General features: G+C 39.9%; 1 protein-coding gene across 7 annotated transcripts; it reads left to right on the top strand.

The window, feature by feature from the left end:
* The first annotated feature begins 3,269 nt into the window (after positions 1-3,269).
* Positions 3,270-24,694, top strand: tbl1xr1b (tbl1x receptor 1b). 7 transcript variants are annotated; one of them, XM_044219053.1, is made up of 16 exons: positions 3,275-3,481; positions 5,704-5,770; positions 9,439-9,542; positions 9,723-9,868; positions 10,055-10,283; positions 12,532-12,664; positions 15,580-15,721; positions 16,196-16,259; positions 16,356-16,453; positions 17,427-17,487; positions 17,905-18,026; positions 18,411-18,485; positions 18,636-18,763; positions 19,774-19,939; positions 20,085-20,186; positions 23,161-24,694. In XM_044219053.1, the coding sequence occupies exons 3-16, from the start codon at positions 9,485-9,487 to the stop codon at positions 23,185-23,187; spliced, it is 1,551 nt and encodes a 516-aa protein (XP_044074988.1). In that variant the 5' UTR covers positions 3,275-3,481; positions 5,704-5,770; positions 9,439-9,484; the 3' UTR covers positions 23,188-24,694. The 7 variants fall into 7 exon arrangements, with proteins under 7 accessions (XP_044074990.1, XP_044074988.1, XP_044074983.1 ...); XM_044219048.1 differs by having other exon boundaries at positions 3,275-3,508; XM_044219049.1 differs by having other exon boundaries at positions 3,275-3,948.
* The last annotated feature ends 942 nt before the right edge of the window (positions 24,695-25,636 follow it).

The raw sequence follows: 25,636 nt of genomic DNA, 5'->3' as shown, positions 1-25,636 counted from the left end.
ATTACCAGCAACAGATTAAGTGGAGTGCCTGTGATTTTTTAGGAGTGATGCCTTTATTTTGGTAAAATGAGGTGAAGTGTAAATTTGTGAAATTTTATTTGAAAATATGTTACTAGGTGTGGACAAATACCTTGCTAAAGGCCAGTTTAGTCAATGTGTTGGTAATGAATGTATAAAGTTATATCTTTACTTTTCTTTATTAGTAGATGTACCACAACAGACTATTTCCCACTCATTTTCCCCCCTGAAAGATGCACATTAAAGAGAGCAAACCCTTGTTTATCAGTTTATTTTGCAGATGTAAGATATTTTATTTTCTAAATGTTTGGTCAAAGAATAGTCACACCTTCATCATTGTTTTTTATTGTTGCCATAGGAATGTACTAGATTTGCAGGTAAATTCATCAAACCCATTATCTTATGATCAAGAGAAAATAAACACTGTTAACTTGTGTTGGTAGTTTCTCTGAGCCTTCTGAAATGGACAAATGCTCAAAAATCTGCAGACGGCATGTGCACACCTTTATGTATCAGATTTTTGTACATAAAAGATTCTGCTTTGCATGCCAAACCCCTGTGAGATCAGATCAGATTCTGCTTGAAGTGTGTACTGCTCACCACTTTACATTCACTGCCTCCTCCAAGCCCCATCCACTGATGGCAAGAACACAGTATAATACAAGATCTCCTTCCTGTCTCATGGCTCAGGTGCTTTCCCCTTTAATTATACCCTTGTCTTTAGCCTTGAAAAAATAACAGCCCCTTTTACATACACTAAGACAGCAGGAATACGTGCACAAATATAGCAGGATGAGAAAAAAGACTCAAGGGCAGATGGACAGGCATTTGTATTTATTTGAGGTTAGGCCTAAACATAGCTACAAAGAAATGCAGACTGTCTTCAAGTACCACATTTGGAGGTGAAACAACATAGTTACATGGGGGGGGGGGATGAAAGGCGATTCTGCTTCTTTGTTTCTCAGGATCTAAAAATAGCTCTTGCTGAGCAGGCAGTGAAGCTGAGCTGCAGTCCCTTCTCTTGCTCCCTTTTCTTCTTTTTCTGTCGCTCACTCTCTCGCAGACATAATTCATCGTGTTAATGATGCATGTGTAACAGCTATTAGGTAAAGTTGGTCTGGTCCCATATTTGAATTTCTGTTATTTAACATAGCATGTACCTTGAACACAAGGTAATATTTGTGTGGTGATTGAGTGAAGTGTCACCTGTGCTGTTGTGCGTCCTTCTGCTGAAAGAAAAAACACAGTAGGCCCCAGTCTGAAGGCGGGGACTCTCCAATGTACATATTTTTAATCATACTTTGGATCTTTGTGATAAATGCCTTCATCTTAAGAAATTAAAAAAAACATCTGTAGCCGCAAATAAAGAAAACACAAATCATCATCTTGTCAGATTTCCTATTCTGTGCATGTATACTTGCAACAGGGGATCACAAGTAGGTATTACTTATTTTGAGGGGTTTGCAAGTAAAAACAAAATATGTCCCTATCTTAGATGTAGCCACTAATCTCCTGTTCATTTTCTTCCTTGTGTACACACAAACATACGCACACACAAAATGAAAAGACAACGCTGCTGTTGCTAAGGCAGTTGATAAAGCTTGCCTCCACTTGTGTGGCAGTATCCAAGCAATTACACGATGCCAACAGGTCCAGCACATATTTATCAGTGTTGCCGCTGTGCTCACATCCCTAGCAACCTTGTGTTATTGTCCTGCAGATTAGTTCCCCGCCCCCACACAGATACCGCTGTATTCCTTCTAGTCTCACATTTATGGTGGGAAACCGTGCTAATCTCATTTTATGGAGCACTACTGTACTCTGCCTGCACAAACAGAACATATGATTTAGAGATTTTCACAAATATATGTTGGGATGTATTTTTTATATCTATTAATGTACAGTATACAGTATGTGCATGTACTGTATGCAGGGAAAAAAGGAAGAGCAGGATTTACAGTCACAGAGAAGAGGTTAGTCAATTCACAATTTTTGCCCTTAGAGTGAATCATATATTGCGTAAAGCTTGGCACTGGAGAGGAGGAATTCGCTTCCCATTTCTTTACTGGCAGCCAAAACACCCTCACACAGTGGGAGTGATGGAGTACATATTTCTGTTTCTCCTGGCTTGAGGAGAAAGAAGCAAGAGACAGAATGAGGGAAAACACCTGTAAATTAACTGATAGAACCAAACAACACTGACAATGAAACATGTTTAGCAGAATTTTGTGTAGTATCAAAATCCACCCGCTATCACTGAATTTTTGACATTGAGACCACTTCTAGCAGAATCCTCCCAGCGTTGCTGTATAAATATAGAAATTACCATGCATTTTACCATCATATCACCCATCCATATTGGTGAATGTGTGGATATTATAAGATATATTACACAGGGGGGACTCTGGTGGACAAGTTGCAAAGGGCCAGATGAGCACTGACATAATTGAGTGAGATGATCACACAGCTCAGAGGCTGGGAGGTAGCAAAGCCAAAAAATCAGTGTACTGCAGTAGCATAAAGTGTCTGCTACAACCAAATCCATCACTCAGCAGCACAGTTAATCAGATTATACAAATATATGCTAACCTTGTTGACTTTTACCATCTGATTACATGCAAATGCTGTAGGTCTGCCATATTATCAATGCTTTTGCAATGATAAAATATTTTTCTCACAAAATTACCCATGTGTTATTTTGAAGTTGTGGTTGTTCTTTGGTTTTCTTGTGTTTGTGAGAATACAGAGTGTGAGGAATAAGGAAGGGTTGTTGTCAGTGCATCTGTGCTCCCAGCACAGATGATTACATTTGTGGCAACAAGAAAAAAACATGCAACAAGGGGTGTATTGAATATGCTGCACACTTGCTGCTGTTGTACAAGTCATTTAATGGCCCTCAATTCTGCATTTCATGATATGTCATCATCTCACATTGGAAAAGCCTGAAGCAGTGCAGCCACTGCACAGTCACTAATCACAGTCAAACTAGGTACAATATACTGAATAATGAAGGTAAATCTTAAATCATCAGGCTTTCAGGCTATCATCTTCGTTGGGAACACTGAGGAAATTAATACGATTATGGATTATGTATTCAGCTAAAAAAAAAAAATCAGTGTAAAACACAGATTGCAATGATGATGTAAGCTTGTTGTTGACTTTCCCAGTCTGAATGACTGAGCAAAGGATAGGGGGTGGGGTGTCATTAATCCATGGCTAGTGGTGACCAGACAGGCAAAAATGAGGTGTAGTGGGGGATGGGCGAGGACACTGTTGTTATGACTGGTGCTTGGCTGCGGGACAAACTTCCAGAGGCCTCGGCATTTTTTTTTTCATATTCCCTCTCATTGGTCGGTTTCAACGAGGAAATGTGGCTCCATTTTGCTGTGAACCTGTCAAACGGACCACGAGCAAATATTTAATCAACGCCTGAGGACGGCCTTCAGCTTTAGCAAACCACGAGGTGTTGTTTGGTGCATTTGTAAAATAGGTTAGTTAACGATATAGCTTTATATACCAGTTACGCTCGGTAGAAATTTGAAAAAAACGCTGTTAATTAATATAGATGTTAGCTAGTATTCTTAGATAGGTTTCCCACTCACTTTGCCGTATTCGACAGAGGAGACGGTGAATACATTGTATACTGCCGTCGTCACGGGTTAATCGTTATATTGAGCTTTAGAGAGTGGCGCTTTGAAACAACAGTAGTTACAGTCAGCTCATTTTTGCATGTCAGGTCCTTCCACTGTGTCGAATGTCTGAAGCCGTTGCTGGCTTCTTACCGCCTGGCTTTAGTTTAAATATTATAACCTAACGATAGTTATTACATGTGCGAAAACGATGTTTCTTGCAATCGATTAAAGAGATAACATGGTTTGACTTGAACACAAGAACTGTGGAAGATATCGTCTATTGAAAGGTTATATCCAAGTAGGTACGAGATTATAGCAACACTGTCATTAACATAGCATGCTAGTGTTAGCCAGCTAGCTAGCTTGTTAGCAGGTTTGGAGTGATAGCGAGTTGACGATCTCACGATACTCGTCAGAAATGCTATTTCCAAGAAGCTAACTTAACGTTATTGTAGTCGGTTGTTACATACAATTCTACAAAGCAACGCTAACCTATATAGTGTTAACTGCATTAGTTTGGTAGCTAATTGTTGGCGACCAGCATCAAATTAACGACATCTTAGACCGCCTTGCCTGACTGGCATGTGTGGGGACGGGTACGGCCGCCGCCAAGGCAAAACTAATGTTAACTCGCGTGTTAGCCAGTGAGCTAACGTTACCTAGCTCATCATGTCAGTGCAGATTGGGTACCGCGTTAATACGGGTCGTAAATAATAAACTGCTAATTACATTAGTTTGTGGGGTAAATAAGAAGAAAACGCAAGTAATGCGTATTTACTTGACAATTATCTAGAATGCTACTGTCCCATTTCCCCCGTACATCCACTCAGTGACCCATGACATGTGGACAATCGTCAGCCTACAGTTAACGTTACATCACAACAGTAGTGAGTTAAATGATTGTTACACTTCATAGATACAGGGCTGCGATGCATTGATAGAAGAAGGGGTATTTGATTCAGACTTGGCTTACATTAAAAAACGTGCTTTTTAAGTCATTCATCGGCACAAGCGGGGGCTGGTGACTCCCTGCCTCAAGCAGCGTGTTGGTTAACATACACACTGTAGTTTGTTGAGCCCATTCAGGCACCACCGTGTATGGGGGATGGGCAGTGTATTTCCGCAAGTAGCTTGCCATGCTATTTTGCTAATTTAGCTACCGACAGGTTAACGTGGTGACATAACTTGCATTTATTTAACTAACACGAAATCAATCTGACCTGAGGAGGGGCAGCTGAACCAGGCCCAACAGTCACATAGACGACTTTTCTTCTGAAATGGCGACAAAACAATGTCAGTGAGTTGCTGCATACAGAACAGACTAAAACACCACAGTCCATGGCCCCAGTACCAGAAGTGAGATGTTGATTAATATTGAAGGTGTAAAATGTACTGTATATTTACTGTGATTAATTTCCTTTATACAATGTACTTCCCCTTTAATTACTATCCTTCAGGGATAGTTACACCATGCATAGCACAAATATCCACTGGCTGGTTTGGCTCTTTACATTGCTGACCCACTTTCTCTTATTGTTTTGTGACACGCCCCTTTGTTCATAACACTTTCCTCTGGCTGACTTTTCACCCACTCACTGACACACTGCTGCCAAAATGGCCATTCTAATTAAGGTAATTTGTCACGGCACTGATTAAAAAAAACACACTTATCTTCTGTGAATATTTGACAGGGCCCGTATGGTTCTTGTGCTGCTTAACAAGATTTAAACGCATAATAATGTGCAAAATGCGTTACTTTGAAAGTCGGGGCAGATTACTAAACTACAGTAAATGGTGGGAGGTGGTCTGAAATGTAAAAAGCACACCAAGGAGACTATTGAATGGAAATAATGATTTATTTATTTATTTTTTTGGCCTAATTATACTAATACTGCAATTCAAGATGTAGTTGTACACAGAGTGCAAGTGATTTCACACTGGAGACATCTTTATCATTAATATGATATAGATGTGTGATGTTCACTCCTAATTATGCTTAATTATAATTCAGGAGTTGGAAGAGGTGCATTCAATTTCTTTCTTTTCCTCTTAGGGGCTGAGAGTTCTTGCTAAGGACAACAGAGCTGTGATGCGCATCTGAAGACATCTTGATCACATGGGTAGTGTATCTCACTGTTTAATGTCACACCTTTATTGTTTTTATCCACATGTATAGATTTTGTTTTGCTCCTTTCTATGGCTGCACACTTATATTGCTGTCTGGAAGATCACATTGCTATGGCAAAGTGTCAGGAGTCATAAAGAGAAGAGGGTGGCTGTAATTTAGAATTTGTATCCTACCAGTGGGAGGGGAAAAAAAGGTCGGAACAAAGTTTAACAAATTATGCTTACTGAAATGTCCTCCCTAAAATACCTAAAATAACCCAGTTGTTTACATAACTGTTGCAGTAATCAAGAGCTTTAATCAGTTACCACCAGAACAGTTTGCTTGCTTGTAAATGTAATGAATATCCTGTATGCCTTGTTTCAACAATAAGCTGAGGTTAAGTGCAGGAGAAGTGATTGTTGAGAATATATCCTACTAGAACAGGAATTAAGGCACCTACCTTCATTGTTGTTTTGGGATCATAAGATTGGTCTGAGTCATTTTATTAGTGTGGTGGTTCCACTGCTGAATTGATGTACAGTACCCAAGGTTTGGTGGAGTGTGGCACTGGTTCAGTACACTTTGGTTTTCTGTTGAAATTTGTATCATATGGGACTCTGTTCAAAACATAGATGTGCAACTATGTAAACTGCACTTCTGAAACAATGGCTTTGAACCAAATTTATGTTGGTTAAGAGTGTGTAGTAATAGTTTATTTTTTATTTTTTTGGAACATCTGATTATAAAGGAAGGAGTCTCTGTCTGTATGTCTGTCCTTCGATTTTCTCCACATCCATTCATCTGATCGACTTCACACTTGGGTGGGTGGGTGTATTGCTGAGGTCCCAAGGAAGTGCAGTGTCGAGTGGGAAGTAGTTTAGATGAGCGGTTCTCGAGAAAGCTGAGAAACATCGCCCTGCAGAGCTGGAGAATCCCTGCCGTTCTAGACGCAGCAGTTCCGGACCCACATTTGTAAACGTAAGCACGTGCGAGTTTAAATGTCGTTGACTATGTTTTATCCAGAGCCATGTAGAGAGAGGAGAAGGGTTAGGGTCAGCTAATTTGAGTTTAATGTTGACATTTTGATAACCCTACGCAGTGGTTAACTTAATGTTATTAAGCTAACGTTAGCTAGCTTCCTTCAGTGAATAATGTCAGCCTACGCTTTGTGAAGCCCTGGGAACCAGCTATAGCTTGGGGTAGCTGACTAGCTTCAGCATGAATTCATTAATTTTATCAATAGTAATGATATAGCAGTAAAGATTTCATTCATTCACTGTTATGTCTGGATGAAAAACTTTTTAGTTAGTAAAACGATTATACATTTAGCTTTTCAAGTGTGTCTTTGGCCTACATTCTGTCAATTAAATGTCTTAATAAAGAAGCAGAAATAACAATAATGCTTATTATCATTATTAATATTATTAATAATATTAATTTAGGTGTGTAATTTGGAAACACTTTCATAAACAGTCTAAAACTGGTGGCATTTGTAATATTACTGCATTGTTAATAAAGTTTAAAAAAACTGGTGGCGCATACGTACGTCTAAAACTGTGGGTCCGGATCTGCTGCGACTGGAACTGCGGGGGCGCTCCGGCTCTGCAGGTTGATGATAATTGGGAAAACAGGCACATTTTGAACGGCACTGCACTAGTATTTATGAATGTCATAGCTACTTTCAAAGAACACCTATATTAAAAGATTAACTGGTGCGGCCATATCTGACTTTTTTAAGTTTTTAATCTCAAAATTCTTGCGATTAATTGCATCTTAAATCACATATTGAAACACACTTGATACTCTGTTCAACATTGTTCAACTGTATTCATAATCATAAAGAATCCACAGCTTGACTCTAATGCTCATCAGTGACTAAGTGAATCTTGCTGCTGGAAAAGTGAACTTGAAGTTAGTACATTTTCTAACCAATTTCAAATAAAATTTGAAAAATATTTTGAGTTTTGCCACTTAACCGAGATTGTACCAAGCATCGTTCTCAGTCAGTTATCTGTACAAGAAATGCAGACTCACTCAGAGCGAGACATACAACGGCACCGTTTAAAAGTGGTCTGGACTTCTGATTATGCGTGACTACGGTCAATGAGTTAAATATCTTTAGAGCTCTCCATTCTAGCTGCTTGAGCCAATCTTAGTTTGACAGACAGCTACTTCATTGCCCTGAATCTTTGGGAGTTATGATTCTGAACTATAAAGTTGAAAAGCTTTAAAATTATACCATATACTTAAAAGTAAACTGAGCAATTCTTATAATAATTTGCTTGTTGTGTTGACCCCACTCTTACTGCTAGCTGCTAATTAGGCTGTGTAGGATATGTCATTTGCATGTTTAAGTCCTGTGTCTAGGTAGCAGCTGTCTGTCTTTTTGAAAAGCAAAATGATATAGGTAGTGATGTGTCTGTGCTCTTGACGGAGCTATTGATCTGCTTTGTTCACAAAGCAGTCAAATATTGGACGCCATGTCAACCAGATGAATTGGTTAACTTATTCTTGTAAGTGAGCTCTGACCCTGTTCACTGCTCCTGCGTCACTTGCATGGTGATGACATTTGCCGGGACCCTTTCAAAAGGCTAGTGTCAAGATATGAAAGAGTGCTATATCAACATGCTTATAGTGCACCACAGCCATACTGAACCTTAAACAAAATGTAATGGAAAAACACAACACACTGTAAGAGCATGAGTACAGTACTGGTGCAGTGGAAAAAGCACATATTTTGCTGGAATCATGCTGTGTTTAATGTGGAAGGATTATTTATTTATTGTTGGTGTCATCCTAAATAGAAGTTTTTTGTGAAGTATTCAGATTTGATCAAGCCATTTGTGGAGTTCTGGTGTTTCAGTGTGAGAAACACTAGCTATCAGGACTTTCTGACCATCTTGTTAGGGATAGCTGAAGGACTTCTACTAGATTCCAGGCCTCTTGGTTCAGTTTGTCTTGGATCTCAGCCTCTGGGATGCGGCAGGAGACATGTTGACTTTTTCAGCGGGCTGGCATGATGGAAACAGTAGAGGTTCTGTCCCCTGTCCAGACCCCTTGTTTATTTCCACAGTCCCATTTAAACAGTGCGGGTTCTGCATGAATAAATATGGAGCCCCGACGCAAGCACTGTAGGATCTGTTATTGCTGAGGTTTAAAGCCCATCTATTCCAGACGTTTTAGGCTAAAATACCCAGCCTGCCTCATGAAGATGGCTAGTAATTATTTCCAGTTGTAGGTTAATGAATGGAAACTGGTGCTCTGCCAAAACCAGGAAGCTTCTGCAGCCAACAGAAGCAGAGAGGAACGAAACATCATTATTTATCAAATGGCGGATCACAGCTTGTGTTTGCCTACTTCTGTTTTGAAGTCGCAGGATCAAGGTCAAGCAAGGTGATGCTTTTTATTAACCTATTCCTCTTCTCTGTTTTCACTGTGTGTACCAGTGTGGTAGTGAAGTACATAGTTAGTAACGGCATTCTTTTGCACCTGGCTTAGTGCCCTTGCATGTCATTTTACTTTTTACTATCCATTTATGTTTCTGTGGGATGTTAATGCACTTGAGTGATGAAGATACTTTGAAGATACTACTAAAATCTCCCTTCAACTCAGCTCTGTGTTGTGTGATACCATCCACTCTCAATTAAGCAAGACTCCCTTCTCTGTGGTTTGCTTTTACAGGCTCCTATCCTGTGCTGACCCAATGGTTTAATCACCAGGACTAAAAATGAGCATAAGCAGTGATGAGGTCAATTTCCTGGTTTACAGATACCTGCAAGAGTCAGGTAAGTCTTACAAAGAGTTTTGTTTGGGCAAATACTTCTCTGCATGCAGTTGTATTTGCTGTGAATTGCACTTGTTTTCCTACTTAAAAAAATATTTCAAATGCAATATTATATACTGCTCTTGACTCTCTGCGAACTTTGACTCCATCCTACTTTCCAAATGATCCATGCCTCCTCCAGGCTTCTCCCACTCAGCATTCACCTTTGGCATAGAGAGCCACATCAGCCAGTCCAACATCAATGGAGCCCTGGTGCCCCCTGCTGCCCTCATCTCCATCATCCAGAAGGGCCTGCAGTATGTGGAGGCTGAAGTCAGCATCAATGAGGTCAGGCTCCATCTTTAAACTGTCAACTACTAATTAGTGTAACCTTACAATATATTGGCAAGAAGAAGTGCACTGTCAGCTTTATATTTTGACTCAAGTTTGTCTGTTGGTTTATGCATTGTGGTGAATTTGGTGGATAATCTGAAGGATAATGTGAATATATAAACTTGCATGTTGTCTCTGTAGGATGGGACCTTATTTGATGGGCGGCCCATCGAGTCGCTGTCTCTGATCGATGCTGTGATGCCAGATGTAGTCCAGACTAGGCAGCAGGCCTACAGGGACAAGCTGGCCCAGCAGCAGCAGCAGGCGGCGGCGGCGGCAGGCAGTGGCAGTGGCACAGGGCCCCAGGGAAGCACCAAGAATGGAGAAGGCGCTGCCAACGGGGAGGAAAACGGATCCCATGCTTTAGCCAGTAAGCTAGCTCATGGTTGTAAATTATCTCTGAATCAGTCCCTTAACAAACAGATGTGTTTGGGTGAAAAAAATGGCCGGCCAAATTCTAGAAATTCTTATGTTCTTATGCAGGATGTTATTCCTGAGTAAATACCTCAACGTAATGGATTCATGCTTGCTGTGTAAGCTGTTTGGGATTTACCCCTTTATCTGGTTTTTGATTTGTTACTGTGTATTTCTTTCCCCTTTCACTTGAATGTGTGTGTGTCAGGGATGCGAATTTCACTGCGCTGCAGACAGTTAAATACAACGTGTGATGTTAGATAATGCCAAAGCAGAAAGAGGCCAAGTTGACACCTTTTATGTAATTCCAGAAATGGACAAAAGACTTAAACTATACAAAGTAGGGCTCGACGGTATGACCTAGGGCTGGGTGATATCTCAAATATATTTGATATATTCCAATATAAATTAATGTGCGATGTAGGAGATGACCATATCGTCATATTCAAGTTTTCAGTGTTTCCGCTGGTCGCCACTGAGGGGTAGTTACATTACTTTAGTTAGTCATAAAGTGTGTCGATAAGCTCAGGTTGCAGTATAATAGTGAGAGGCTGTGTGTTGTGTTTGCTAGCACAGAAAAGAAATAAAAAGTCCCTGTTTGTGTAACGTTACTACGGCATCTTCTGCTCTTTGCAGCACTTGGTCCAGACTGTGAACAGCTAGCTAGTTAGCAGCTGACTTTAAAAGTTGTTTTTTTTTTTTTTTACCGCTGTGGGGGGAAAAAATCATAAGAGAGAACGCCATCAATCATCTGATTGCTCTGATTACTCTACCCGCGGTTCCAGCTCCAAAACTTATTTGGGAGCCCTCTGGTTTTAGGCTAATGACTTTAGCCTGATTTGAAACTGCTATCTAGCTGTTCTGGACCAACTCCGCTGTGAAGAGTATAAGAAGATGCTGTAACACTGTTACAAAACAGGAGCTTTTTATTTATTTTCTGTGGCAGCAAACACAACACACAGCCGTCCAGTAACTATTACACTGCAACCTGAGCTCATCTACACACTTTATGGCTGACTAAAGTAACATAAGGGAAAGGCTTTCACAACAATACCGCTGGTTACCCACAAGGCTACCTTCCATAAAGGGTAAGGCTTGGCCGGTAACACAGGCGCAGTTAGGCTGTGGGTGTGCTAACCTTAGGTGGAAGAAGTATTCAGGTCCATTACTTAAGCAAAAGTACTAATACCAACACCACTGTGAAAATACTCCACTACAAGTAAAAGCTCTGCATTCAAAACCTTACTAAGGTAAAAGTGTGTATTATAGTAACATTTACTTAGCCTACTTATTGCGAAGTAAAATGGTCCCTGTCAGTTTTTTATTATTATATGATGTTTCTGGATTAATATTACTGCTGCATTAATGTGTATGTTGCATTTTACTGTTTTAACTACTTTATATACTGTTGGGTAGTTCATATTCTACAAGATCACCATATGTTTGCACTATTTGAGAATTTACGGTATGCTATTTTAGAGAAAATGTGTGTGTGTGTACCGTATGTGTGTGTGCACACGCACTATTTGCCTTACTCATGAGAGCTGCAGTACAACTTTGGGATTTTGTTTTGTGTAAAATGTCTGTTAAAGTAATTGTTTATTTGTTTTAGCGTAAAAGGAAAAATGTGGTCTGGATGTTTCCTCTCAGAACCTCCTTTTCCCAACGTCTTATAACACACAGGGCCTCCGAATCAAATTATAGATGCTACTGAGGGGTAGATTCAGGTTCTCACGGGCTAAAGATGAGTCCAACCGTAGCTTACTAACTTGCAGTGTTTTACATGTGCTCGATAACTTTTTTTACACTTTTTTATTTTGCTCACATTCTGTTTGAATTAACAAGATCAGACAATGACGTGACCGTGCAATGCTGTGGAATTGGTCTGGTTCATAGGGAATTACATGATGTCAGACTGTTCTTATGAACCTCTGCCGTTGTTAAAATGGATGTTGGAAGTTTGCTTGCCTGGTTGTTAATATACTTTGCTGGTCCACTCAGATAAAGCCTTTGTGTGGGGAAACACTGTTAATTCATTTTAAAAGTAAAAGGCTATTTTACCAGAAGCGGTGATTCATCACATCTTGTTTATATTCCATTACCCTTGAAAATTGCAGTTGCATCCTCCTTACCTTCAGAACATTAGGACAGTAGTTAATGAATACTGTTATGTAAACTTTTTGTTTACATACTGCTTCCTGTAGATCACCACTCAGAGATGATGGAGGTGGACAGGGACGTGGAAATCCCCCAGAGTAAAGCCATGGTCCTGAGGGGCCATGAATCCGAAGTGTTTATCTGTGCCTGGAACCCAGTGAACGACCTCCTCGCCTCTGGGTCAGTATCTCCACATCACCTCTCTTCCCCGTGGTTTGTCCTGGTCATGCAGTGTCTAGAATAGCATGGCATTCTTACTGGGACAGTCAAGTTGAGTAATGCATTGGTTTATTTAATACACGTTAGTCATGTTATTAGCACATTTTGACATTTAATACACATTCCTTTTTAATGACAGCATAATGATTTGAAAATACACAGCAGCAACTGTTCTAATCAGTCCCTCTGGTCCTGTTTGTGGCCAAGAGTAGGTTTACTTGTTTAATCTAAATTGACCTTCATGAGTTGATATAAAGTAAAATCTTTGTTACTGGTCAGCTAGCAAATTTTCAAAACATTTAAATAACAAATAGGGTTAAAAAATAACTTTGTCTTGTTCAGAGAAAACTTGTGTATGAGGAGAGTACGCTTGTATTCAAAAGTCCTTCCCTATTTATCACCACTAAACAAATCTTTGTTGACTAAAGTCATTGTTTTTTCAGTGTCATTACCCTTCTCCAGACGAATGCAATCATGCAGAAGAATGTAGTGTTTATTCAAGAGCAAAGCATATTTCACATGCTGGAGATGTGATGGATTTTCCAGTAAAAACGCTTATTAAGAAAGGCTTATTATTGTTATTATTTTTACTTATTGAACAGAAAGTACAAAAGATCAATTAAGCAGTCATTAGTCAACCAAGACTACTGACCGATCAGTCGACTAAGAGGGGACAGCTTTATTAATTATGTTGGTTGTTGAGTACCACCTTGTATTCTTTGGTTAATGGTGGACTTGAAGTGCTGCATGTCAAACCAAGAAGTTTGTTGCAGTTCCACCATCTTAAGCAGTCTGCACTACTTGTTGTTTGGCTTTAGCAAAACCAGACAGCCTCAAGAGTAGGGTTGGGTTCTGTGAACACTATGCACCTCTTAGCTGATTGGGCAAAACCACAAATATTGATTTAATATGATTTAATATAATATCAATTTTGAGGGTCAACGTAATCAAAACGCTTTGTTAGTCCTCAATTCAAACAAATCCTCTCATTAAAACAACTCTTTCGATGAAGTCATGCGTTTATTTCTCTACCCATACTTCCCAGTATGTTTCTCAACATGGCGGACAGGGGAGATCCCTAAATTTCTGAGCAGTCCGACACATCGAAAAGAAGCAAAGATACATGTCATTGGACAACATGCACCAGCTAGTCTGCCCTTTACAAGTCACTTTCAGATGAGGAATCATTGAGGGCTCATTTCGAGTACAAAACAGAATAAATACACACAAAAAATAGGTAATGAGAAAACAAACAAACTGACAGCAACACAACACCGTTAAAAACATTACATTCAAGTTTGTAATCATGGTTTTAAATTGACCTATAGATACAAATGTGTTACGTTTTAGTGTGTGTTGTAAAATGTTCCAAATGTGTGCAGCATAAAAACCAAAAGCAGTTTTCCCAAATTTAGTGCTTGCACGCAGGACATCAAGCTTCAACCAATCACTAGATCGAGTCAAATGGTGACTGTGGGACTAGTTTAATAAGGAGGTGATATATTGTGGCAAGTTGCCATTAAGGGCTTTATAAATAAATAGAAACCAATGCCTGTCACGTCTTACTGTTAGAGATGCCCACCCAACCTTTTCATACAGGATGCAATGATGAGTAGAATAACAGTCACCAGTTAAGTCTTCAGGCAGAGTGATAAACTGAATCTAGCGGCTTAAGAGTGGAGGCAGAGGTGTGTCTATAGATAACATCACCATAATCCAAAACTGACAAGAAGACGGCCTCAATTGTCCGCTTCTTACTGAACTTTGGAAAATTAGCTCTGTTTCTGTACAGATTTTTTGTCGTAGCTTGCTGACAAGTGTGTCAATGTGAAATTTAAATGTAACTTTTTGATCCAGCCAGATCCCAAGATATTTGTACTCTGAAACCTTCTCAATACTCTGTCCATTGATAGTGGTAATATGCAATCTATTGTCCATAATATCTCTGGCTTTAGAAAATAGCATGTATTTAGTCTTGCCTACATGCAGGACGAATTTCAAATGAATGCATCTTGCAATTTGTCAAAGGCTTGTTGTAGTATCTCAGTGGCTGAGTGTGCAGTATTTGCAAAAAATAAGTTATTAACGTGTGAGAAATAGGTGAATAGTGTGAATTTGTGTGATAAGTTCATTGCCCCATGAACACCCAGCCCAGGATAGGCTTTGTGCAATGGTAAAATGACCCTTACCCTAAGCCATAATTAACATGCATGAAATTAATTTCCTTCACAGCACATGGATCAAAGCCTTTTGTCAGTAGGAAGTTATTTAACTTTGCCAAACAAAACAAAATCAAGGCCAGAATGATTTATCGTCTATCTAAAATGTCATTAAACGTTCTCCTACCTAAATCAACAATTTAGTGCTCATTTATAAAAGTAGCCTACACAACAGGTGAGTATTCGACTAGGTACATATACTGTATATTTAACAGTCCTGCTCATAAGCAACGCACACCCCTCAAAATGGCGAAAAATGCAATTACTTCTGGCACGGTTCCGTAATTTAAGAGAGGCAGCAAAAGGTGCAAACATCCACACAAACCACGTAACCGTTAATGAGTTTTGTGCTTGTAAAATTTGTTTCTCCTTTTTCCTCAACAGATGATGTGAAAAGGTTTGATAGGGATTTAAAAAGATTTCGGATTTGATACTGGGTTCAGGTTCGATAAAATGCTTTCAAACCCCAACCCTACTCAAGAGCAACGATGGTCAGTTTTATACCATTTCCAGTACTGATTTTAAAAATCTAATTTATGTTACGTGCCTAATGTTGGTTGATTGTCTCTGTGTGTGTGTGTGTGTGTGTGTGTGTGTGTGTGTGTGTGTGTGTGTGTGTGTGTGTGTGTGTGTGTGTGTGTGTATTGACTCGGGCAGGTCTGGGGACTCAACAGCACGGATCTGGAACCTGAGTGAGAACAGCACAGGCGGATCCACCCAGCTGGTTCTGAGGCACTGCATACGGGAAGGGGGCCAAGACGTACCCAGCAACAAAGACGTCACCTCACTAGACTGGAATGTGAGTGTGTGTGTGTGTGTGTGTGTGTGTGTGTGTGTGTGTGTGTGTGTGTGTGTGTGTGTGTGTGGTTAAACAGTATGATTGTATGTTCCACTGAGTGCAGTTTTTAGTAATCTAATCTAGTGGTCTGTGTGTGTATGTGTGTCTCTGACCACTACTTCTGCCAAAGGCATTCCTTCCAACCAGATATATGGGGGCGAGTCACTCTCATGGGGGAAAAGGCCTTTTATGCTGCTCAGCTGCAAACATTCTTTTCCCTGACTAGTACAAGTCGATGTACAATGCCAAATCAGCATTATTTTTTTTATCTGTCATTAACTGCTTACTTCTTAAAGTGAACCTCGTTTAATAAAGTGGAATATATCTGTAAAATCAGGCACAATTCTACCTGAATCAGAATATGCAAATGAAACTGAGAAAGACTGAGTGCAACCGACTTGAAACTAATGAGAATCGTCTCTCTCTTTATTTCAGAGTGAGGGAACGTTGCTAGCAACAGGCTCATATGATGGATTTGCTAGAATATGGACAAAAGACGGTAAGATTCTTACCTTCTACTACATCATAGCTTTGCAAGAAAGGTGAAATGTTTTTGCTCTCTTTCTAAGTTGCGTTGTGTTTTTTGTATTTTCAGGTAACCTGGCCAGTACTTTGGGTCAGCATAAAGGTCCTATATTTGCACTCAAGTGGAATAAGAAAGGAAACTTCATCCTTAGTGCTGGTGTAGATAAGGTAAGGCACATTGTTATAAGCTTTGGATTTTAGAGTTGATTAAGTTTGAGAAATGTGTCTGGGGTGACCATGTGAGCATTGCACTTATTCCTTATTCAGAGTTACCACTTGAAAGCTACCTTTACTAAAATGTGACATATTTCCCATGGAAACAGGATGTTGAGGGATGATCCTAAATGTGAGATCAGTTTGACAAGGCAGATGGGATTGATTTAAAAAAAAAAAAAAAAAAAAGTGAGGGTTTCATTTTTTAATTTATGCTTTTGCTGCTGTACTGTAAAAGTAGTTTTCCAGCAATCAACCGTTTTCTAGGATTTTAAAGCTGCACTAATCAATATTTTTATATTAATGTTGGATGAAATAACTGTGTAATGTGAAAGGGGTCACTTGTGGTGATAAACCCACAGAGAATTATCACCCAACTCTGTACTTCTCTTTAGCTCTATGGATCGTATCTTTTAACTCATTGTTTTGTTGTTATGGCCTTTAGCCTTTAAAGTGGTCTCAAAAAATAGTTAATACTGCTTTAAATTGAACGTTTCATGGGTTCTTTTTGGTCATACAGCTAAAGTACATCAAAGGGCTATATAGAAGTTATGGATAGTTTAGTTGCTTTATTATACCACTTAAAATCAGTTAGACATGCTCACGTCCTGTCACAAAATGACAACAATTTATGGATATTGTTCAACATTGCCATCTAGTGCACTGACATATAATAACACCTTCAGCATACATATTAGTGACCTAGTGCTGATGTCTTGGAGGTATAAAAAGGCCTTAGGTGTGTGTGAGATATTAACTTTCCTGCATATCTCCCCAACTTCTGCACATTATTCAGGTCAGCTGAGTGTAACTTGCAGTATTTTTTAGATAAGGACTTTTTCTATATTTTCTATATATATGATATTTTATTGATTCCCTAACACAAGCTAGTGTAGTATAAATAATGACAATCTCCTCCTTCACACAGACCACAATTATTTGGGACGCCCACACGGGAGAGGCAAAGCAACAATTTCCTTTCCACTCGGGTGAGTGACAGGTGTCTGCTGGATTGTTCCACACGACTTTTCATGCAGGAGTCTTTGTTACCTTTTGCTGAACTGCAGTGAGACCATAGTGATAATACATTCAATTTCTGTCGTCAAGTCCTTTCACACATTGTGACTGAGATCTTTGACTGCCATAATCAACCCAACTTATCTTAAACATTTTGACATTGTTTGGTTTGTTGGAGTGTGATAGTGACAGACTAGACCCTTAAATGAATGTGCAGAAAGCGTGTTCTTACTATCTGCTGAGTATTGTTAGAGTTAATTATCAGCTCCAATGTGGCAATAAGAAATCTATATTCAGACCACCATATTCGTGTTATCTTTTCTCCTCATGTTCTGTCTTCATACCTCACTGCTGCAGCAGCACTAAGCTCTGTCTCTGCCTCCCGACAGCACCTGCTCTGGACGTAGACTGGCAGAGCAACAACACGTTTGCCTCCTGCAGCACAGACATGTGCATCCATGTGTGTAAGCTGGGTCAGGACAGACCTGTCAAGACCTTCCAGGGACACACGGTAAGACAGGACTCCTGTGTGAGCGCTTCTTTCTGACATGGAGGAAAATGGAAACCCTCTGCTGGCCAAATACACTTGTGCTCTTAAAGCATTGTAGGTTAGCTAATATGCATTCTGGTTCTGACTCATTGTAGCTTCTGATGAACGTTATTAATGCTCTTAAGGTGCGTTCATTCACAACTCTAACAACTTAGGACTTGCAGTGGAAAATCCTCCTTACAGCTGTGACAAACTATAACAATTGTGATCCCTTGAGATAAATTGGCATAAAAGTATCAATATACTAAATATACATTATTTCAATTGTCTATTGTTGCCCATGTATATCTGTAAAATATTCTGTGTTTTTGATTTGTTTTCTAACACTCATCTTACTCACTTTAGAATGAGGTGAATGCCATCAAGTGGGATCCCACTGGCAGCTTGCTGGCCTCGTGCTCAGATGACATGACACTGAAGGTCAGTCCACACAACATGCAGATGCAGTGCACTTAATGGCTAAGATAAGCTCAAAAATGGGCCTTTATCAGACAAGTTCCCGATTGAATGTGTTGATGTACATTGCGATAAAAGCCATACTAACAGCTGGCATCTTCCTTTCTGACATAGATCTGGAGTATGAAGCAGGACTCATGTGTCCATGACCTCCAGGCCCACAGTAAAGAAATCTACACCATCAAGTGGAGCCCCACAGGCCCTGGGACCAACAACCCTAGCGCCAACCTCATGCTGGCCAGGTGAGACCACTAAGCAGCACCTGAACACCACCCTTACTCTCCTTGTGTCATTTGACAGGTTATATGTCATATGCTACAGGTCAGTTTTGTACTTTTAGAAGTAAGATGACATTCTTAAGTTGGAAAAATAAGAAACAATCTGCAGTTTCTTTCTAATTAATTATATATTTCCCCCTAGTTATGAGGAGATATCAGGATACTTAGATGATCTCAATAAATCTGTATTGCTGAATTTTTTATAACTTGTAGAAGTTCTCTTTTCACTGCTCTAATCGGATTTTGATAGCAGTCCCATTTCTTGATAGAACTTCATCAATAAAATATTTGACAATGACTTCAGGGCTGCACATAATAATATTCAGGTTTTACCTGTCATAATAAGTTTGAATCAGACTCCGATAACATCTGCAGAGCCTATTCTGGTCGCTCAGTTGCACTCATTTATGTGTTTAGCTGTTGGCAGACTGTGACTGTTGTGAGTCACCACACGGCCAGCTTGAATGCTTTTCAGATGCAGGCCGATGCGGCTCAGCTGACCCTGAGGAAATAACACAGGGTCAAGCTGATCAGAGTGGGCTTTCCACCTGAACAAACCTAAAATCCTCTGGTGCTTAAACAGAATTGCCAAATATTGACAATGCCATCCACAGTATATTACTGAAAGACAGTAGTATCTCTGTGTCTCAATAGAAGATGGAAATAAAACTGAATGAAATGGCTGTGTCATGATGGCCTTCCAAGATATTGTCTCAGATTCATCACCGGTGTGTACAGTCCATTTACCATGAATCCACTTCATGTATCAACTGTTTCCTAATCTGAGACATCACACCCGTGATGACCTCTAAGCCACAGCCGATTCATGCATAGGCGTGATTAATTAGGTTGTTTCCGTTTAATGAGAGCTGTCATGTCCATTTGACATACTGTATCTCACGGGTGTGATACATGGCAGTTCATTTTGACTTTTGGACACTTAGCTCACCCCTTTTCTCGTTCCCTTTCTCCAGCGCATCTTTTGACTCAACGGTGCGTCTGTGGGATGTGGAGCGCGGGGTGTGTATCCACACACTGACTCGCCACCAGGAGCCCGTCTACAGCGTGGCCTTCAGCCCTGATGGCAGGCACCTCGCCAGCGGCTCCTTTGACAAGTGTGTCCACATCTGGAACACTCAGGTCTGGGATAATACTTTCAATATATAACCACACACACACACTATTATACATTAGCTATTTTATTATAGCCAAAATTGTACAAAGGTGGCATGAATACATAGGATAAAGATGTTGCCTAACATTGCTAATGTGTGTGTTTTTTCAGACGGGTGCTTTAGTTCACAGCTACCGGGGGACAGGAGGGATCTTCGAGGTGTGCTGGAACGCCACAGGGGACAAAGTAGGAGCCAGCGCATCAGATGGATCGGTGAGTTGTGCTTCCTGAATGCTTCGCCACACATATCACAATCGCTACTAAAAGTAGCAGCCACTCACACTCACTTCGGCCTGTACTTATAACTTCCACACCTGACCCAGGTAAGGTGACACAATAAAATGCCCCAGGTCAGATTTGGAGTTGACGCTGAGGGTCAAACCTGGTTCTGCTGGGAATAAAAGTTAAGTTCTTGACTTAAGACACAAAGCTTTCTTGTTTTATTAATCAGTCATGTGCATCTGAAAAAACATGTGCATCCAGTCACATGAGCGTTTTGACTAATACAGTCAATAGTGTGTTTGGGGGGTTGGTTAGCCATTGATGTCTGAAATAAGTAGAAATGAGTCACTGCTCACACACTGAACCATCTATAAGTTGTTAATAACTAACAGCCTATGATGAACACCATTAACACATCACATTTTGATTCTTCTGTGCCAGCCACAGCCATCCCATTCTCGTGAACGCGATATATCAGAAACACCTGGAAGGAATTTCTTAAAATTTGGTACAAACGTCTACTTAGACACATGGATGAAGGTCAAGTCACTGTGACCTTATAAAACATGTTTTTTGGCCATAACTCAAGAATTTATGCAGTAATTATGACAAAATGTCACACAGATATTTAAAGGAGCGGTATGCGACATTCACTGCCACTAAATTTCGCACTAGAGCACCAGCATCTCAGACCAAAACAAATGGGCGCTACGGCCTACCAGACTCCATTGAGGACAATGGTAATTTTACCTCGCAGATCATCGTAAAACACACTACATTCAAACTGGACAGAAACAAAATAAAACTCACCAAAACCATCTTTGTTACCATCTTTCCACTGTTCCAACATTCACCAACTCTGGTTTGGTCGAAATAAACCCTTAATTCACAGAGTTAGATGTCATGCCATTACTCCACTATATCTTTACACAGCAAATAGTTGTTTGCTGCTATATTAATGTTGAAAATCTCATATACAGAACCTTTAATGGGATACAACAGTGAAGTGATTTTTTTTACCCAAAAGGTCAACTTCCCTGCGACATCATAATGTCCTTTTTTGGCCATTATTCAACACCATGACTCAGGAACAGATGGGGAGAGTGTGACCATATTTCACAGTTGGTTGGACAGTGAATATGTGAGACTTGACTCAAAGGTCAAAGGTCATTGTGACCCCGAAACAGGTTTTTAGCCATAATTTAAGAATGAATTGGACGATTCCAGATTTCACACACATGTTGACTGGGACGACGCAATGAGTGAACAATAACTAGCACAGTACGGGCTTTCCTCCATCTCGTCCACTCTGCCTTTCACTTCCTGCCTCATTCTGAATTTCGAGCGTCATCGGAATCACATGACTATAAACAACGTATTGAAGCGCACCTAGCTAATCGTGAGCCTGTGAGTGAGTTTCACCTACAGCTCACAGAGAGGCTTTGCATCTAAAAATGCCAGGAGAAAACAAAAGCACTACATTTTGTGTAGCTATACTCCATAAGAATCAATCTTTACATAATAATCAAGTACATGTGTACCTGTTTAACCAATACATCTATGATAATCCTTCATTAATCAGTTCAGCTGTGTACTGTATATTCAATGGAATGATACATAAGTATCGTCAATATAACTTCCATTTAGCCAAAAAATACACTTTATACCTTTTTTTTATTCAAGTATTCACTACATATATTATTTGTATAATGTATTTTTCTACATGTTAATACTCCATAATGACTAAACATGTCACGCTCTAAGAAAAGTGTACAAGCCAGTGCAAGCCAAATTTCCACAAAACCTTTGAGATGGAACAGGTTTATGAAACATTTACTTGAGGAGTGTTTGACTGTCCGGCCAAACTCAGTAGCCATGCAGGAAGGGCCGCGATCAGTGAGGTTACTGCAACATTCCATGAGTCAGGCCTTTATGGTTTATGGTTGAGTAGCTACACAGAATCTACTGCAGGGTTAGAGGGATATTAGTCATCTGGTTGTGTGCCAAGTAACACTAAAAAAAGAATCTGAGCGACATAATTTAAGAATCTGACGTGTCAAAAATGTTACTTTTTGGCACAAAAAAAAAAGCTATTGCTCACTAACTGGTTAATCAGATCCCTTTGAGAATATTTTATGCTATGGGTATGCTTCTTAGCATTAGGGACTGGGAGACTGGCCAGGATGAGGGAATGATATACAGAGACCCTTGAAGAAAACCTGCTTCAGAGTGCACATTTCAGCACAACAGCAGACAGCCAAGATGCACTGAGGTGGTTTAGGAACAAGTACCTGAATGTTGACGAGGTTTGAATAGTTTGTGAAGCCATTTTGAGGTGCGAGCCCAGAAAGTGTGGGCTTGGTGTTATATCTAGCCACACGTAAAATTCATTGCGCGAGACATGATGTGAAAGACCTCAACAGGAGATGGGTGACTTCAGGCAAAGTTTCTGCTACTGCCCACAAATTTTCTCCACTCAGACATTTCTGTAGGTGTTCAAATGTTTAACTCTTGTTCCACACAATTGCTTCACCTGAACAAGTCACAGAATAATTAATGGCCCTCCACAGTCTTTTATGATTGGTTTGCATGCTTTGCCAGAACCCATTTTCCTTAAGATGGCCTTATCGTTTGTGCTTGGCCCAGCAATCTTCTGGCTTTTGTTCACACTAGCACTGAACTGTACTAAGAATTTCAGCTGGCCTAGAGGGAGAGAAATCACAAGTTCAACATTTCATGATAGTTTAAATTTTGGTTTGAATTTACATGACTCACACTCAAAATTTACGAAAGAAACCTGGATGAAAGTTGTTGTGTGAAAGGGACTCAAATCTTTAGTTGATTGATGAAAAATAAGCATCTGTCCTGCCTCTACCAGTAAGAGGCCTCACGTCGCAGAAACTGAAACACTTGTGGCAGAGCAAGTAGCAATTGTCTAACTGTCTGTTCCTTCCTGTTTTTCCAGGTTTGTGTATTAGACCTGAGAAAATGACACTCGTCTGGGGGAGCCATGGGCCGACTACGAATGTGTACATAGCCAAAACGACTGACTGTCCCTGCCTGTCCGCCACACTGCTGTAGTCCCATCAGATGCCATGGCCCGCCATTCCAGCCAAATGGAGCGCTCCTCCCCCTCATATGTACACACAAGGACCACACCTTCGCCACATACAGTTCTTAAGCACATGCGTCAGACATACAACAGGTCTGTATGGACTCTTGTGTTGCTCTCACAGACCTGCAGGAAGAATTTCTGTTATCACACAGTACAAACTTGTTGGATCCATCACATGCAAACCAAAACACCAGGATTCTTCTTGCTTTCCTCTTTTTATCCTTTGTACCAGAATTATAAAGATTTTTGTTCTCTGTTGGTGTGTGCATATTGCATATGTCAGCATTTGGTGTCCTGTGGACATTGTTGTTTTGAATTTGGATTTTACTGATCTCTGTAGGTTTTATATTACATGTGGGTTGGGAGAGAAGTGGGTGTGGGGCTGTTGAGAGTTGTTTGTCTTTTACAATGGGTGTGCAAAGCTGCTCATTGGGAGATCCATTCATCCACTTCTTGGCACTCTTAAAGGTTCAAAAATGCAGATGTATAGCTCAGAAGATGAAATGATTTATAATTTTGTCAGCTCTATTTTTATCCAATAGGTTTGTTAAATTTTTTGCCATTTTTAAAAAAAGCATAAAGCAGTTAATCAAAGGGTGAACTGTCCTTTGTTTTTGCAACTTTTATCCTCAAAAATGGTTTTCAGGTGTTCACAATTCATCAGGTTAATATAGAGCTCTGACGATTTCAAAACCTCTAGGCTGAAAGATAATCTTCGTAGCTGTTAAACACCACGTGGATCTCATGTTTTAACAGTGTGCTGGGCAGAATGACATTAACGCTGATGTGCAGTCAGCTTCAGGTGTCAGTCACTGAGCTCGTCCCGATTCTGTCTCAAGATTACAAATAGACGGCTGTGCTTTTGTGTCAGGTAACTTTGGCACAGGAAATAGCTTGCTTTCTGGCATCAGTGCAGCTTCTGGGATCTGTGTGGAAAGAGAGAGAGAGATGGAAAACAGGCCCATAACCGCAATTAATAGTCATATTGTGCTTGTTTCCTCAATTAATGGCTTGTTGCTAACCGCTGCTGAATGATAAAAAGACTAAACCGTTCTAATTGTGTCCTGTTTCCCATGCTTGGTCATTAAACATTAGGACGTCACCTGGAGTATCACTTCCTCTGCAGGCACAGGGTCTTTGATTGCACCTTTTTAAACATGGCTCAACATTCGCATCACGTCACAACTGAAACAGCTAATTGACGATGCTGGAGTTCATATCACAGTTTGTCAGATTGAGTGTCATTTGCAACGTTCAGTCAGCTTAAAAACGTCCTGACTTTAACTCTGTAACATGTGCACCTTTCATGTCCAGTGTTGACCAAGTGCACACTACAGTCCCTGCTTTGGTTTGCTGTTGTGAGGCAGTCATTGCCCAGCATTAACACACACACACACACATACACACTATGGAGACGGGCTGTGTTGAGGCCTATGCACGGATAGAAGGCGCTTTTGTTTGTAGTGTTCAGAGTTGGCGTTTTGAAGTCTGTGCTTGTTGTTAAAAAGCAGACTTAAAGCATATGACTTGATGTAACATGGTATCTGCATATAAAAAAAAATATAAATTAATTTTATATATATATATATATATATATATATATATATATATATATATATATATATATATATATATATATATATAAAATGTGCTATCACAGGGGATTCTTTTGTATACCACTCGTATGCTATGGGTGGATTTTAGACAATTTTTTTTTGAAGATGCTTGAAATACAGCATGTGATGTGCATCACCAGGGGTCGTGACCATGAGGAATGGGTTTTTATAAAATACCATTAAACAGTCATAGCGAAAATAAAAAGGAGCAGCCCTTTTAAGGGTGTTTTTTTTTCCTGCACTTTAGACTAAAAATGGAGAAACAGGGAGGTGTGTTTATTCAAGCCACCGTAGACACATCTAATGTTTAAAATGCTCTTAAAGATGAATCAGAATCGATACAGAAAGTGCAGTGTTCAGTGGGTAAATAAGGATGAATAGTGTCCTGTCTGACTCCTCGGGGTACGTCAAAGTTGAACCAAGCCAACTTCATGGCATTCCAGGTCTCATCTCGTAGCCATAACTAACAGCTAACGGCTTGATACACACACACACACACACACACATCGTCGGACCATTTCAGAGGTTTTGTTCAGAATGTTACTTGTTTTAAAAAAATTTTGTACTGAAGCTTAAGACTATTTTGAAGTTTGCTTTAATACAGTCAGCAGTGATTGGACTGTACCACAAAGACACTATTTCAAATGATGTCTATGACAGTGGAATGGTATTTTATAATGTTTTGTTTTTAGATAAGCTTTTTACACTGC

This window comes from Siniperca chuatsi, linkage group LG13, assembly GCF_020085105.1.
Source record: "Siniperca chuatsi isolate FFG_IHB_CAS linkage group LG13, ASM2008510v1, whole genome shotgun sequence".
NCBI classification, from domain to species: Eukaryota; Metazoa; Chordata; class Actinopteri; order Centrarchiformes; family Sinipercidae; genus Siniperca; species Siniperca chuatsi.
The sequence above is the reverse complement of the archived record's forward strand: the minus strand, read 5'-3'. Positions and strand labels throughout refer to the sequence as shown.

Excerpts from the sequence above, each read along its gene's own strand:
- tbl1xr1b (XM_044219053.1), top strand. The coding sequence starts at position 9,485 with ATGAGCATAAGCAGTGATGAGGTCAATTTCCTGGTTTACAGATACCTG. Across the intron at positions 10,284-12,531 it reads CGGATCCCATGCTTTAGCCA|ATCACCACTCAGAGATGATG; the intron begins GTAAGCTAGCTC and ends TGCTTCCTGTAG. Across the intron at positions 20,187-23,160 it reads CCAGCGCATCAGATGGATCG|GTTTGTGTATTAGACCTGAG; the intron begins GTGAGTTGTGCT and ends CTGTTTTTCCAG.